Below are 17,156 nucleotides of genomic sequence, written 5' to 3' on the forward strand. Positions count from 1 at the left end.
GTCCGAGTTTTTGCACACCCCTGCTGTACACTGAACACACCTTTTATTATTAGTCTGTAGCATGAAACCAAACAAAAAAATTTCAGAATAATACAGGCTGTGCCTACCTTCTTAATCCCGTGGCTGATGTTGTCCAGATTCGTGGACACCAGGTGGTCCTTGGTGGCAGCGTACAGCTTCCTGCTGTCTTCGTCAACGATGATGGAGTGCAAATCCCCAGCACTGAAGGGCAGAGGCACCATCCTGCCATTGCGCACCAGCTCTGCAGAGACACACCACCACAGACACTGAGCGAGGGGGCGGGGGGATTCAGAGAACCTACTGGTTCAGAAAAACACATTTCTATAGGATACCACAATCATTTTCACAGCGCCTTATTTCTGTAAAATGACCAAGATTAGATAGCCCTGGCAGAAAGAAAGTTTACTGAAGTTTACAAAATGCAATCAAGAGATGGCGACCCCAGGGACCGGTCTTGCTGAATCAAGAAGAAACCCCACCAGTACATTTTAAGCACATTTCCTTGTGCATTCTACAGTCCACTGTGATTTGTCTACACCCATGCTGGGATGCAACAAAATTAGTGCAGGAAATGATGTTACAAATATAGGACCTTTCTGGATAGCATAAAAGCTTTGCCTATGGGCTCATTTACCCTGGAATGAGCACCCCACCATTAATCACTGTCACCCGGGACCTGAATGAACTCGCTGGCCTTGCAGGGAGAGAGAGAGGGCGGGTGCGGAGGGCAATGGTCAGAGCAGTGTGCTCATCGAGAATGGATTCCAGAACAGGATTCGACACACCCAAGATGATGTATTGCTTTTTCCACTTTGACAGCGCTGCAGACTGATGTCTCCTAATTATGACTGGAACAGGTGTCACGTAACGAACACTGGATTCAAACGAGAATTGACAAGGCCCCTCTGGGTACATGTGACAAGGCAGACACATTCTCAATGACAAATCTGCAGCCTGCTTGCAATTATTCCCCAATCTGATTTTTATTGGCTCATTCTCATTAACGAGAGGCTTGGGAACAGTGCAAGCACCTGTAATGGGGTCTGGCGGCAGAGCCCTCTCTGGAGGCAGGCTTCTTTAACTGCTTGGTGGAGACAGAGCGAAGAGAAAGCTGGCCCGTCTCAAAGCTATTGGTCCAGCGTGAGGCTCGCACCAGTTTGTATAAAATACACCACTCCAATTCCATGCCACTGCATAGTCACAAGATCGGGCTATTTGTGTTCTGCATTATAACCAGAATGAAAGTGCAAGTCGAATGGCATTAAGGGTCAAATGGCGCCACCACCATGCTGTGTTATAACAGGTTCTGTGATATAAACAGCTGTCTGATAAGGGCGAACACTGTGCAAATACGTTTCCAAGGCTTTCACTTGGCTTTATTACACCGCGCTGTGCTTTTACTACAGCAGACTTCTATAAGGGAAAGCAATGACATCATGATAAGGATCCCTGCAGCTCGATGGCTGACGCAGCTCCGACAGCGACGTAAGTAGGTGGCAGGACCCTCCCCAGCTCCGGCTCCCTCAGTGACAGTCAGGGTCAATGCTCCCTAATACATGGGAACTGGGAAAATGAAGTATGAAACAGCTGGAACCATTCAGAGACACAAACTACCCCAATAAACAGAGCTGTGAGGAAACGCTGGCCAGACACTCTGCAGAACCCCTCACTCCCCTCCACACGCTGACACTGGGGTACCAGGATTGACCAGGGTCCCGCAGCGTCCCCCTAGCACTAGGTCAAAACAAAACAAAGATTTTGCATGGGAAGGAAATCACAAGGAGCTATTTTGTTTCAGAAGATAGGAGGATAACTTTCTGATCCTGTTAATAACCTTGATTGTCTGGAAGACCAGGACCCCCTTGATGGCTACAAAAGGAATATCAAGTTTGAACAACAAGGCAAATATTGCAGGAAAACATTATCATGGTGGTTTTTATATATATATATATAATATATATATATATATATATATATATATATATATATATATATATATATATATGTTTTCCTATGAATGCAAGATTTTCCAGTGTCTAGACTGCAAACTCCCCCGAGCCTGAAGACTCTGCTGCTTGTTTTTGGGGCACACCCAGCTACACCCACACTTTAATAAAACTGAAAGAGACTCTTGAGAGCACAGGGACACTGCACCCCATGCAGGGTAGCTGTGACATGGAGCAGGAGGTCCAGGGTCCTGCCCAGACACACACCGACAGGATATTGGAGTTCCATTCACTGCTGGCTTGTTGTAACGAGGCTTTATCGGCTCATTCATGCAGCCCCCTGCCAGGAGAGTTCTTACATTAAGACAAGGGGATCCCAGTGATCAACAGCAGCCAGGACCCTGGATTCAGGACTTGCTTTATTCTCCAAACCCCACCCCCTGATGGATTGCCTTGACTATCCAAGCTGTAAAACACTGGGTATCACAGAGCCCAGTGCTGCCACTCAGTCCCTCCCTGAGTCAGAACATTGATTGAACATTCCATACATTCTGAATGGAATTCTGTGTTCCATTAACTCCAGTGCTAGCAGCAGCAGCATCAAGCACAACACAGGATGCAGCACGGTGCTTGAGTTTGAATACCGGTAAGCGCTGTGAACTCATGCATGCTTGACAACTAATTGGGGGGAATCTGTGTATAAATCAGCAAAGGCCAACATTCCGCTACAAAAGCACAAATGTAGCTTTGTGAGACCTGGCAGGATGGCTGTGGTGTTGGGTTTCCAACATGCTGAGAGACACCGGAATGACAGGAGTGGAAGGAAGCATACGTTACACCACAAAGGGAGGACTCTTTTCAGACATGATTACCACTAAATGGTTTTGTGTTTGATTTTTTTTGCCATGGACCTGTAAGCTGAAGGCAGCCTCAAGCATGGCCTGAAGTCTTGATTGCAGAGTGAAATATTTTAGCAAGGCAGCGGGTTGAAGCACTGCAGCATCTGGCTGGCTCCTGATCAAGATATAAGCATCGCAGGGCCAATTAAATTAATACAAGGGCATGTGCAGATCTACGTCATGCCTATCTCCAGGGACAAAGACAGCAGTGATAGCCATGCTAATAATACACATGTAGAATGAAACGAAATGTTACACAGCATTTATTAGCTAATAATTTATAAAGGTTAGGCTCACGTACTGTACCTTTCTTGATTAAAATTATAACTGATGTTTGAGAAGAAACCCTTCCCTTTCATATCATGGATATCTTTAAGCACTGCTGTAAATAGGGGTAAAGCAAGACTTGTATTTTCCAAGCATCTTTAAGAAGTATTTGTCGGCCGGCATTCAAATAAATCCATGCATTAATGTGTTCATTTCAAAACAAGAAAAGCTGCCCTTCCCTCACTTTTACAACCAAGTATGACTCAATGGCAATTCACTTCTGCACTATTTAAAAGCTGATTGGAAGTGAATCTCTTGCTGGAAGGGGGATTTGCTCTCGTGGGCTGCTACAATAGCTTGTCTTGTCCTGCTTGCTTTCGGAATGCCACCCGGAGACGTCAAATGACATCATTAAGGAGTAACGGGTTAACCAGCCTGGCCGGGACAGACTGCAGCGGATATCGACTTTCCTGTTTACTCCCCGGCACACAACCTCTGGACCTAATGAGCTGCCCTCGCGGAAACCTCCCTGCAGCCAGATCAAAGACAGGGCCAGCCACCTTTAACCCCGGGCCGGAGCTCTGGAGCTACCAGGGGGCATTAAAATAACTACTGCATTGAGCTAACTGCAGACTAGCGCATGTTCCATCGTGTCTATGAGCACACCCATAACCTGGCCATTCAAACCCTGCTAAAGCTTTGCATGTAACCATGTTGTGGCCAGCTAACAAACAGCTATCTGCACTAACAGTACTTCATTCCGTTTCTGTAGCCACTCTGCTCTGATCTGCTCAGACAGTCCATTGAAATCCATTACTAGCCCTCTTCTCTTCCCTTTTACAGCCACAGGGAGCTTGGTCTGTGTGTTTGTTTGCAAACCAGCGCTGCATTTCAGAGGAGTAAACATTTATGTTCAATTAATCGTCCAAATGCTTCCCTGGAAATGCTGGTTTTCACAACCACATAGGAGTAGATATTTCAAGGGCTGCGTTCCTCCTTAAACGACACCAAGAGAGAGGGTTGGAAGTTTATTTTCACTTTTCAAAGAGCTGTTTGATCTCAGAGGATGTTTCTAAATACTCTATGAAACAGTCCTCAGTCTACCTGGAGTGCCAGACTGGCAAGAATCCCGAAGCTGGATCACAGCGGTTTCCTTGTGCCAGTCAGTATTAAACAGCACAAATCCTGCTGGAAATGTTCGTTACAAAGCTGCTGTGTGGTTGTTTGTTTTTTCCTGTGTGCTTGCCTATAAAGACAAGTTCAAGGCACTCCCGTTCATGCACGTTAAAATGTGATGCTTAACCCACTGCAAGGTCCAGGGGCCACAAATGTGGTCGTGTCACAAAATGGGTTTTCACTGCCTTACAGAAAATAAATCATTTGCAGGCTGCAGGAGTATAAAGGGAAAATACTTTTCCAAAAAGCACTTCCAGAGAACTCGCTCTAAACTAAAACAATCATCTATAATAATTGCCAGCATCTGTCTGAGCTGATTTTATAGAGGGGCAGTAGGGTCCCAACACCCTGCAGAGAAATGCTGAACCCCACATTCATCTGGAGGTGTGTGGCCCCATTCAAACTAACAGTTTATAGATTGTGCTAATAGTATGACTTACACCTGGGGGGGGTGGAGGGATTACTGTGAAGTTCGTGACCACACATTAAAATCCCAGCAGCTGCACTATCATCAGTAGTTTTTATGCATTTCATGTTACGTTAACACCATCCTCGAATGCCCATCAGCAACAAAGGACTGAGAGAGTTCTAGAATTCCGACTGCCTCATCTGCATAGAGGCATTCTCAACAGGGTGATTGACAGCCACCCTTAATGCTGAAGAGACTCAGCGACTGGCTTTGAATTGTGTCATTGTGTCATTTACTGCTGCTACCGGCTGTTTCACCTAATGGCTGGCGTGAGGAAGCCCTTAAATTCATAGATTGAATCCCTGTAAGTCTGAAGTGTTAGAGCCTGTGTTGCCTGCAGTGCAGTTCAGCCCCTGTGTTTTTCCAGTACCGGGCACAGCAGTACACACAGCGGTTAATTAAACTGCCAGCCTGCAGAGTTAGAAAGAGCTTACAAAACTCTTCATAACGACTTTCTCAGTGTGGGACCCCTCCACAGAGGCAGCCCCCCCTGCAGCTCTAAACGGCTTTAATTACCTTTCACTGACGCTGTCCCCCCCCCCCCTCGCTGCTTCACCAGCACGACTTTCATTAACTCGGCTCCAGTCACTCAGGGAAGCGCCACCCAGCCCGCCTCTGATCTCAGACTAGCAACAACAGAACTTAATAAGAACTCTGCAGGACTTCTGAGGCTTTGGCTCTCCAGATCACCCACCTTGTAACACAAAGCTCGTTCTGAACGAGGCTGATAGCCCTGCCTCTCTTCTCCTGTAGAGATGTTAAGGAGTGGCTCAGTAATGCACTGTGTAGTTACCTTTAGATTTGTAACAGGATAGGTTTGGAAACGTTTGGTTTTTTTTGGCACTCTGCTTTTCAATGGTCTTAAATTAAAGGCTTATTTGGTCAGTAGCTTATCCGAACGTGTTCGTTCAAGCAAAGTCTCCAAAATAAGGAGACGACCTTAGCTGGGTCTTGGGAGTGTAGGGTTTTCCAGATTGGACAGATAGCTTGGAACAAGGGCTGGCTGGCTCCCTGGTAAAGGCACAACCATTGTGCAGGGTAAAGTCATAAAGTCGAGAGAGCAGGTTCACTTCAAGGCTGTGCAAAGTTGACAGGGAATGTTATATTGGCTCTGGTGCTCATGTGGGAGGTATTATCGACAGTGTCTAATCCTCCTCGCCGTGCTACAGTGGACCCTGCTGGCCAGGCACCTGGTGATCTCGACACCTGCAGGAATGGTAGCCTTTCAACACCCGCTCTCGTTTGGCTGGGAGTGGGATCAGAGGGGCCCTGTTGACCTTCAGCCCTCCTGACTGGAGGGAACATAATCAGACGGTGTAAATGTAGGGAGAAAAATGCAGTTAAGTTAACTGAGCACTCTATATTACAATGATTTGTTTTCATACATAAAAAACAGGAACCCAAGTTTTCCATTCCAGGATAGCATTGGCATCCTGGTATCTTCAGAGCTGTGAGCGTGATAGAGTGCTTGTGGAAGGCAGTGAGTGGTGGGGCTGTGCTCTCCCCTACCTGGCCCTTTGCCAAGCTGTTTAGGAAGCCGGGACTCACTTCCGCTGGAAATGGGTTTATCTCGTTTCCAATTACACTCAATTTTCTGATCGAGGTCTCCGATAGCCCCGTCCAGAGCATTTCCTCGCAGGGGCGCTGACAAGCCCGCGAACACACACAGAGATCCAGGGATCGAGAGAGAGGCCAGAAAAGGCAAGGCTTAGACTGGGAAACTGGCCATCAGTCTGGGTCCTCTCAACTTACACCCTGTCCACAACAGCGCCTTTCATACAAAGTATTATATTTCTTTAGTGCTTGGCCAAGTTAAATTCACATTCTCATAATCCCACCAGGGACCCATGTGGTGCTGGTGTCTCTGTTTCAGTAACTGATCAGTCCTGCTTTGATTAATTCGATTGTATTACAGTGTAATCCCTATGAAGACAGCAAGCCACCCAATCAGACTCTTCTTTTAATCTGAGACTGAATTAGGGTTCATCACATGCCTTCCCAATTAGAATGTTCAGACAGCTGTTCTGAACAGCAAACACACTGACGCTTCCCTGCTTGCAAAATGTTTTAATTCCAAACCGGAACACCTCTTATGTTTTTTTAAGGTAAAAATATCCTAATGTCTAGAAGTATTTCTTACACTATTTTTTGCTTCAAAATCTTCCCGTTTTCTGTGAACATGCAAACATGTTATTATCTTCCAGTGGCTGTTCATTGTGAATTTATTTCAACAGAGAATCGTGAATTCTCATACAAAACTATAGGATAACTTTAATGAGCTACGTAGACAAACCATAACTTTGAAATGCTTGATCGTAATTCTACATTAAAACTACAAGCACTACGAGAATCTATGGCTGAAACGCTTCACTGCTTGACTTAAGTTTCTTAAATCTTTTACCTTCTCATAGTTTTTTCCTTTAGGTTTCGCGTTCAAAATGAATAGAATTTGAGTTTATCAGGAATTCGTTTTGAGTACCAAAGCCTAGTGCAGTAGTTGAGGTCAGCTGTCATTGCAATTCATTTCCAGGCACTTACTGTGAAGCACTGCCTCCTAAGTGACTTCACGTGCAAGTTATTTCCATCCTGCATGGCAGAGCTGCTAAGCAGCAGCATGTTGTTTCCACAGTGCTGCGCTGCTCTGCTCCAGCTCACTATCAAAGCAGGAGTGTGACAGGGTCAGGGAGGTCAAGTGGCCTTTCCCTTGAGGTCACCCTACTGGTTCAGTGGCTAGACCGGGAGCTTGACCATACCACTTCAAGCTTGCTTTACCATGCTTGCGCTAAGCTGTATTACACTTTGCAATGTGCAATGTGAGAAGCCTGTATAAGTAAATTTTGACTGTTTCTTTTTAAGGCATTTCTTAGATGATTTAATAGCTTTTGCTCCAATGCAAACTTTTGGAGCACTTGATTTTTTTAAAAAAAATCTTGAATGTTACTGTGCACCTCACCACTGCTCACAGCAATGTGCAGTGTGCATGAACTTCAGACTGTGCACCTCACCACCGCTCACAGCAATGTGCAGTGTGCATGAACTTCAGACTGTGCACCTCACCACCGCTCACAGCAATGTGCAGTGTGCATGAACTTCAGACTGTGCACCTCACCACCGCTCACAGCAATGTGCAGTGTGCATGAACTTCAGACTGTGCACCTCACCACCGCTCACAGCAATGTGCAGTGTGCATGAACTTCAGACTGTGCACCTCACCACCGCTCACAGCAATGTGCAGTGTGCATGAACTTCAGACTGTGCACCTCACCACCGCTCACAGCAATGTGCAGTGTGCATGAACTTCAGACTGTGCACCTCACCACCATGAACTTCTTACTGATAGGGCTATCAGAGAACAGGAACAGTGTTTCTCTATGTTCCGCCAGTGGGCGGGGTGTTGTCTCAGCCTAGCGGTGGTATTTGGGAATCTCGCTTTGATGATGACGCAGGATAAATCTCACGCTGAGAGTAGTGTGCGGCACAGCTGCGTCTCCCAAAGGAAATGAAAAAGACAGACGCTCCTCTTGTCTCTCTCTGTCTGTCTCTCTAATATTTAGACCATTGTTAATCATCCCCGAGGACTGGAGTTGAAAAGCCCAGATTATAATGCGTTGCTTTCAGATGGTCAGATGGGCTGTGCTGAAGGAATTGCCTTTAAGAAGCATCTATCAGCAGGTATTAAATTAATCTATTCATGAAAGTGTTCAAAACTGGCGCTTTACAGCCTCAGTATGACAGTAAAAATGTCAGCGCCGCGGACGAGAGGAAAATTCGCTTCCAACCGGCTTTTAAAACACTCGACGCGGACGTTATCTGCCACTGACTGGTGTTCAACTGTAAAGGTGAGGGAAGGACGGCTTGTCTTGTTTTGCAATCAACATGTTAACGAATGTGTTTATTTGATGCCTGCTGATAAACACTTCTCTGAATCATTGCTTGGACAACATTCCTTTCCATGTTAAAGTGTAACTCAATTTATGAACTAACATTAAAACACGCTCCCTCCCTCCCTCCCTCTCGCCCTAGTGTGCAACCTTCCATCAAGAATTCAATCTCTGAAGTTCAGTGGACCGTTCCATTTTGATAACGGTGGTGGTGGTGGTGGAGGGGGGGTTCCAATGGTCGGTGCCTCACAGATGCACAGCACAGATCGCAACCCAAGCTGAGCTGTCACCAGCAAAGCCCAGTGAACGCACTCCCAAAGCGGGTTCACTCTCAGCAGGCAGAGCGCTGAAATCTCACAGCTCAGCTTGGACATGAACATGTTTATGTTACAGTTCTGTTGTTTACACTAGCAGTCCTAACAGCCGGCACAGACTGCAGATTAAATCAGGACTCAAGTGTCACAGTAAGAAATACCACACATCCAACACTGCTGTGTTCATCAAGCAAGTAAGAGGGACGCATTCAAAAAGCTATTTCTTCCAACTGTCATTAGCTTTTAAAGACTTAATTCCAGGCTCGAATGAAGTATTAAGCTGTTTTCCATTCTTGTGAGATGTTTAACTGGTGGCTTTTATTTTCACTAATGGTGATTTGCAGTAGGCAGCTTTGAGGATCTAGCCCAGCATGTATCCGCTGCCCTGTTACACTGCTGGGGAAGATGGAATGCACAGACGGAATGTTGGAAATAAAAATATCAAAGGTATTAGAATCCAAGGACTGTTCACAAAACTCTATGGAATGTTTTAATGAGCGTACCGCTAAGGACTGAGACCCACCTTTTTTGCAAACTGTTTTAAAGAGAAGTTTATTCTCATTTTCCTGAAAACCTGTTAATGATTCATTTAGATGGGAAATGCATCAATAAAAACTACTTCACTAGAACATCGCTAATTAAGTGCAGTTGTTTTGTATTACAGCACTTCATTGAATAAGTGCATTGTTTGGATGTAAATATCACTGGGAATGTGCAATACGATAAAAACTGAGGACTGCTGCTTGATTTCAAAACCTGTTCCCTTTTACTTGTAACCTCCATAATCTATGAATACACAATGAAATCTAAAGAAACTCTGAGAGAATGAAACATTAGCACACCAGCCAGGCACAGGCTGAAGGTCTATCCTGAGAGACCTCACACCGCAGCTCCACTGCAGGCTAACAATCACCTCCCGTTATCTGTGCCAAATCACTGACGCCGTTTTTACATCTTCACCAGTAAAGCATGTGCTTGGTAGGTTTAGTGCTATTCTTAGATCTTCAATCGAAGCTGAATCATCTCATTGATATGAACTGAGAGCAGTCTCTAGCATGGAATCACACACACACACACACACACACACCAGCCTTGATCTGCTTCCTAAACAGAAGACAGGCTGCAGCAACAGAGACAGCACAGCCAACACTGCACAAACACACTGAGACAGACAGCATACTGCACAAACATACCGAGACAGCACAGCCAACACTGCACAAACACACTGAGACAGCACAGCAGCTAGTGCACAAACACACTGAGACAGCACAGCAGCTAGTGCACAAACACACTGAGACAGCACAGCAGGTAGTGCACAAACACATTGAGACAGCACAGCAGCTAGTGCACAAACACACTGAGACAGCACAGCCAATACTGCACAAATACACTGAGATAGCACAGCACAACCTCATTTGAAAAACAGTGACTGTGCAGTAACAGTGAGAACCGAGAGTTTCAATTTGAGCCCTGAATGATGCCAATGAAGCTCAGAGTCTGGGAACACAGTTGGATGGTATAAGATGTGCAGCAGGAGGCAGTTCTCGCTCCTCTTACCTGTAAAGGTGAAGTGCAGTCTGGGCTGGGAGGGCCTCCATGCAGAGGTGGGAGGGAGTCCCACACTGGATAAAAGAAGCACCTGAGCCAGCAGCAGGGTCTTTCCACAGCTCCACTGCTGCCTCCCTCCTCGGAGCACACCGTTCCAGCACATGTCTCTCCGAACAGACCAGGGAAACAGCGAGGGCACAAGAACAAGTTTAGAAGTTGGTCCGGTTGTAGGGATCCTGAAGCAATGACAGTCACTTGAAGTCACGCTCCCAGCTCAGCCAACACAGCAACTGAATGATGACAGGCTACTTTACCACTACCCCTTTTCCCAAAAATCAGTGCACAGCTCTGGATTGTTCCCAAGCCCCTTGCGGAAACGATTCTCCCCGTCAATTGAGATCCCACAAATAGAGGCACAGCTGGAAAGGGCCGCCTCTGGACCCACAGAGCTGACCTCTGAACCCCTTGGAGTCGCCAGCAGAGGTTTCAATTGGAACGCAGCTGAGCTCTGCAGAGTGCCGAGGGAGAGCAGAGGCTTGGCTACTGGCAGCAGCGTGAGGCAAGTCAGCAGAGAGAAGCTGGGATTAGCCAGACAGCAGCCTCTGGCAAAGAGGCACTGCAAAGAAACTCAGAAATAATTATTGATCAGTGCCTTTACACAGCCAGAATGTGGCTAAAAAAAAGAAACAAGCCTGCTCCTTCTTTTTGTTCCCCAAACAATAATGTTCAAATCCTATTCCAGCCCCCTGAAGGACAGCAGCAGTGCCGAGGTTTGTTGTTTCTCTTGCAGTTCTCTTCACTTTACTGGAATGCTTTCCCCTCTGTGTCGGTGGCACGGCGGTGTGCTTTCTGCTCTGTCCTGCTTGTATCGTCCCTCTCTCTCTCTCTCTCTCTCTCTCTCTCTCTCTCTCTCTCTCTCTCTGCTGTTGTTAAATACAGTGTTTCACCCTGAGCAAGTCACTCCCTGCTGCACAGGAGGGGTGGGAATCCAGCTGCAGCTTCCAAGCTGCAACCACCTGTTAAAATGAAGATGTAATAATAATAATAATAATAATAATAATAATAATAATAATAATAATAATGTGTCTGGAAGAAGTCCAAGACAAGGTTAACTCCACAACTCCAAGAGGACCAATCCAGCCAGCTGTGAATAATCACTTACTCAGTTCAGAGGAGTTTAACTAGAACAGCTGCCATTGTGCAGCTTTGCAATTATTCCTATTCTCATTTATATTCAAACGTCCCACACGTTAGCAGCCCAGATTTCCTGGTGGTCTGCAGTCTGTGCCAGTTGCCTCTCTGTTTTGAAGATAGACTCCCTTCTCCTCCAGGTAGATTCTTTGCTCCAGTTGCAGCCTCTCTGTGTGTAACCCAGCTGTCGGGTTTGCTGTAAAGTTTCTGTGCTCTGACCTCCCCTCTGCATGTCCCCAGCTTGTCTCCTTGTCAGAGTGCCACTGACGTTGCTAACCCTGGGAGCTGCACTTGACTGTCACCCCTCTGCTGAGACGGAGGTGGCTGCTTACTGCTAACGGGGAGAGAAAAGGTGGGGGGGGGGCTTTCAGGGAGGTTCCCAACACATAACATAAAACAGGCCAGACTCCCTCTTGTCATGGAAGTTATTGAGACTTAAAAGCTCTAGCAAGGGAATGTAAAAGGAGATTTGTGCCAAGCCTGCACGATTTGAACTTCACTCGTCCCTGCTTTGTGGAGTCCCCCTACAAGCTGCAGATTCAAGGTGCAGCATTCTTACAGGCTCTTACACACAGTGAAAAGGGTGAGGGAACTAAAGTCAAGGGGACAGAAGCAGTGTACTGCTGATGAAGACATACAACAAAGCATTGGGCCGCTTAGTTTCTTTTCAGCTGAACCTTTTGAAGTTATAGATGAATGAAATACATATTCAAATTGTAGAGACCCATAGCCTCGCCATAGGCATGCAGTATCTTCTGCAGAGAAGCAATCGAGTCGTTCTGGAGGTGACCCTCGCTCAGCCCTCTATACCACCCCTAAGAGCCTCCTGAAATGAACGTGTGGTTTTTACTGTCTTCATCCATAGCTAGAAGCCCCTCAAAGGCAAAACATTGAGCAATACTCACTAGTAAAAAACATATTGACAAGCTACAATTCTTTTCGATGTCAATCATGAAAACACATTTGTCCAAGGATTGCACCAGTTTCTTTGGGTATTCGTGCATTTCTTACTGCCTAGGCTATGGGTTTGCTTGGTTGTTTGTCCAGGAGCCTGTTATCTACTCTCTCAGCTCCCTCTCCTGGGTACAACAGATAAAGTTATCAGCTCTGACTGCACTACCAGCAAGCCACTTTCTCAGCAAATAGCAAAAACTCCCAGGCACGATAAACAGCAATGCCATTTCAATACATAACTCCAGAGGGGTCCTGTACAGGGTCCGGCGCACCAGTCAGCCAGGACCCGCATGTGGCACTGAGACCCCAGGGTGTCTGGGCTGTAGCTAGTGAGTTTTTTTGAGAGCTGGTCAGTGAGACGGGATCTCCGTGTCACTGCTGATGCACCACGTCGCACCCCCTCCCATCTGCATTACAGGCTTTGTCCAGCAATGCTTGGCTCCTAGTCTGAGAGCCAGTAAATGCAAGGCGGTTCTCTGTCACTCTGGAAATCACGCAACCAGTCGAGGGCTGCCAGCAGTTCACCCAAACACACCGTTATTGAAAGAAATCCAACACTTTAATAAAGCACCTGGCAACCAGCGTGGAGAAACAAGTAAGAGTGGGTTCTAATGGTCACCACAAAGGCGTCATCGTGGGACTCCCAGCAGGGAAAGCGAGTGGAGAGGAGAGGGCCGGTCAGGCAATGACATCCTGCACCGCATTTAATACACCAATTACAAACAGCTTGAGGAATTGTGCTTTTAAATAGTCCAACCGCACACTGTTGCAGGCATACAAATCTCAGGGCCCAAGCATTGGGAAATAACCTAGATGAGGTGCAGAATTACACTGAGGCTATATGTGTGCAGCATTGCTATTGTTGGGAACTGCAGGATATTGTGTTCTCCCTCCAGTGTGAAGTTAACTAGCTTATGAGCAAGTGAAAGGTTCCAGTGCATTTTTTCAGCTTTCTGATAGCAGTAGGCAAAGTGCTGTTTGATAAACGCACTAGATATGAATATTTCTTTCTGCAAACATGATTGCCATGCACACGGCACCCTTTGATCAAGCAGAATTGACTAGTGCTTGCCAACAATCTGGGTGGGCAGAAAGTACTTTTCCAGTGCTGGAGAAGGAGAAACTGTAGAGCTTTGTGTGTATGTGTGTGTGTTTGTAGCCTGTGTGATCATTTTACAGTTTATCTATCATGCATTATATTAATTCCTCTCTGAGCTTTCTTTGTACAGTATCTGCCTTATTACCATATATCAATTGTTCTGTGCCACACTAGCAACATATTGCACTTTTACAACGCTGACTGGAGTAATCTGGTTATTTGAGCAAAGGCTACAGGACCAGGTTCTGTCTTAGGTTCTGCTGGTAAACTGCAACGCGTGCTTGTGTGACCATGAGCGGCGAGACAAATCAGCATTCTGCTTTCTTTTGAGGCTTCGTGACGACATCTAGTGGCTGTCTGGTATAATGACAGGTACAGGAAAGTACTCTGCCATTTTAAATTAAGCGTCCAAATCCGCTGCACTTCTCACCACTCGGATCCGCTCTATCGCTGAACTCATTATAGCTTTTTTGGACAATACTTAGAATATGAATGCTTTCAAAATACACACAGTCGTTTTAATCGTGCGGTGTTCTTTTTTAGTTGTTAAAAAGACTCACCGTGCTGATATTGCATGTATTTTATCACATTACCTTGGCTTAAGTACGTTTTTTGACAGACAAAACCCGCAGTGGAAGAAGCCGTCGTTATCTGTAACGCTCTGCTATGCCACTGCATTGCGCGGAGTGATAATTCATTACACGCCTGTCTGATTACATCACGTTTATTCTTCCGCGTTACAAGAGCGAAACAGCGCTTTGCGGCAAAATTAGAAAAGGGCCGTTTGAAACGGTCTAATGGAAATGCCGGATTTGTGTCATTATTAATTATTATGATTATTATTATTATTATTATTATTATTTTGCTTGCATTGTTTTTTTCTGTATTGCTTCTGTTAAATTGGCGTACTGGTTAAAATGCATAAGCAAAATCAAAATATTCAAAAGTAACAAATGCACTAATATGATCTCCTTTCTCAAACCTGAAAAAATATATACGTGTTGGTTGCCTTGTTATACCGTGGAGCTGCCTTTGTGGCTAACGCAGTTATGTAGGAGGTGTGTGTGCGCACGTCAGGGATGAGCCAGTCGATTCTCAGCTGCAGAGCACCGCCCTCTGTTTAAAACCCCCTTCCTGTCTGTCTCTGTCTAGGGCGGGACGTTTTCTGAGCTCATTGATGACTTGGGTTTATAAATAGTGGTGCTCACTGTTTCTAAAAATAGCCCACTATATAAAGCCAGGCGCTGTGAGCCCGGTTCCTCCAGTGCTCTCGGATAGAGGATGGGAAAACACAGCGGCACAGTTACACAGGCTTGAGTCATCCTCGGTCTTTATAACTCAACAGCAAACCGCTTATTAGTAGGGCTGAACCTGCAGTTCAACCTCGAAAAACTAGGAATTCAGCCGGGTGCACCGGCCATGGCTTGAGACAATGGAGCTGGAAAGCTGATGAAAGATTGTAGTTTATAGTTTCTTATAAGACAGTCTGGTGGGACTCAGAGATGACTTCGCTTAGTTTGACGTCGCGTATCCTTCCCGTTTCTCTGTTCATGTAGCGTAGAATGAGTTAACAGGCGTAAAGACAGGGTTTGGCTACACCTATAGTGCAATATATAAATGCCACTTGGTAGCACACGTATTGCAGTGTGCTGTGCTGTATTATAGTATTTTGTTCTACATTGTGCACCTCCGTGCGCCTGCATCCTTACACCGTCTCCGTCACCAGTGTGATGTTCAGGGTTTTGAGAAGTGGCAGTCAGAGATGGTGCTGTTTAAAGATAGGGCTCCTTAAAAAAACAAGGGCAAGCAAAACGATCAGGACTGCAGAGGATTGACACACATGGAAACCAATCAGAATGTGGCGCTGGGCCAGTGCTGTTCATATACCACGTGGCTTACAGAAAGGGAGAGGCACTTGACTCATACCAGACCAGAGCAGGATGCTGAGCAAAGAGCCCTGCTACAGGACAGGATAAATGGCAGCCTTGTTCTAGCAGGGAGGTTTTCAATGGGCATGCAAACCCTTGTTTTGCATCCCTTTTATTAATCCTAGTTATTTCCTAGCAGCATTTTTACCCACCCCTTTATAACAGTCTTCTGCTTTTCATTCTTGATTTTGTTGTTATATAACTTCAGGAATATGGAGATTGAAGTCATTCAAGTTAAAAAGCCTGATTGCTGTAGGTCTCCCAAATACATTCTTTTTTTAATGTTTTGTTATTATGGGATTTCAAATGCAATAGATGGCAAGTTTCACAAATCCTGATCTTTACAGTAAAGTAATCCCCTTTTGTATGGTCAGTGGTCTCACACTGTGTCAGTGGCTGAGGCAGGGTTTCGTTGTTTGGACTTCCTTAGAAGTACAGAACCTCATTCCTGGCCTTCCACCCAGGCTCGCGAGATCTCTCACTTAGTGCTCTGGTTATACAAATAAATGAAAAATAAAAAAAAGAAACTGAAAATCAACACCAAAATAAAAACACTTGACAATTGTTTTTTAACCAAACATCACAATGTCCGCTTTTATTTCCAGCTTTGCATATTAAAAGTGGATCTGTTGGTTATATTAACAGTAATTTATTACAGAAAGTTACTGAGCCTTTATACAAATCAATGTCCTCCTCTTTGTGTGCATGTGACAACCCATTTTCGCTTATCAACCCCTTACTGTTTTTTTATTTTCAAATACTTTTTGTTTTCTTAAAAATTAGAGACTGAGAGACACACACACACACTACAAGTTTAGCATTTAGGAAATTCACTTTTACAAAAAAACAGTGCGACTCATAAATCAACTACAATTTAAAAATACAAATAAGTGGAAGCTGGAATAAACACAAGGCTAGTGGTTTCCTTGTCTGGTAAACAGACTTGAGAAAACAGGTAGACATTCCTACATCTGCCTAGGGGTGTGTGAACGGACAGGGTGCGATGGGACACGCAGGACCAGAGAGGGACAGGAAAGGTGAACGCAGAGCCCAGGATTGCTGCAAACTGCACTAGGACCAGCTCTGCATTGAGGCGTTCTGTGACTAACAATACAAGTACAGCAAACATACAAAACAAAATAAAATAAAAAACGTTTAGTTTTGAGTGTTTAATTATGGTAAACAACTTTCCTTTTCATCTTTGTGTTTTAAAAAAAAAAAAAAATTGGAACTTGTTACAGATCAATGCAAACAAAAAAAGGACAACTGGAAGGCCAGACTGCTGAAAGATACTAGGATCACACTACGATTAGCAAACATCAACTGAGAGGTTTTGAAATCAAGTTGATGGCTGTAGAGAGAGAGTTTGGGGATGGGGGGCCAGCCTGGGCTCACCTGCTTTCTCCTTTCTCTGGGAGTACAGACACTTTCACTTTGTTTAGTTTCTTTACAAAAGAAGGCAT

The 17,156-nt window shown here is 45.3% G+C and overlaps 2 protein-coding genes across 3 annotated transcripts in view; both read right to left on the reverse strand.

The window, feature by feature from the left end:
* The window catches only part of LOC121328257 (semaphorin-3A-like), a 41,081-nt gene extending 29,077 nt beyond the window's left edge, over window positions 1-12,004 (reverse strand). The window contains exons 1-3 of one of the 2 annotated variants that reach the window (XM_041272834.1): window positions 11,684-12,004; window positions 10,531-11,537; window positions 108-262 (exon numbers count right to left, since the gene is read on the reverse strand). In XM_041272834.1, the coding sequence (XP_041128768.1) occupies window positions 108-262; window positions 10,531-10,684 (309 nt within the window). In that variant the 5' untranslated portion in view covers window positions 10,685-11,537; window positions 11,684-12,004. Of the gene's footprint in view, window positions 1-107; window positions 263-10,530; window positions 11,546-11,683 lie in introns of those variants that run through there. The other variant, XM_041272835.1, reaches the window with a different exon arrangement.
* Window positions 12,005-16,258: 4,254 nt separating this feature from the next.
* The window catches only part of LOC121328614 (transforming protein RhoA), a 10,867-nt gene continuing 9,969 nt past the window's right edge, over window positions 16,259-17,156 (reverse strand). Inside the window, exon 5 of the mRNA XM_041273454.1 lies at window positions 16,259-17,156. This exon is cut by the window's right edge and continues 158 nt beyond it. Coding sequence (XP_041129388.1) covers window positions 17,141-17,156 — 16 coding nt within the window. The 3' untranslated portion in view covers window positions 16,259-17,140.

The sequence above is a fragment of the Polyodon spathula genome, chromosome 16 (genome assembly GCF_017654505.1).
Source record: "Polyodon spathula isolate WHYD16114869_AA chromosome 16, ASM1765450v1, whole genome shotgun sequence".
Classification (NCBI taxonomy): domain Eukaryota; kingdom Metazoa; phylum Chordata; class Actinopteri; order Acipenseriformes; family Polyodontidae; genus Polyodon; species Polyodon spathula.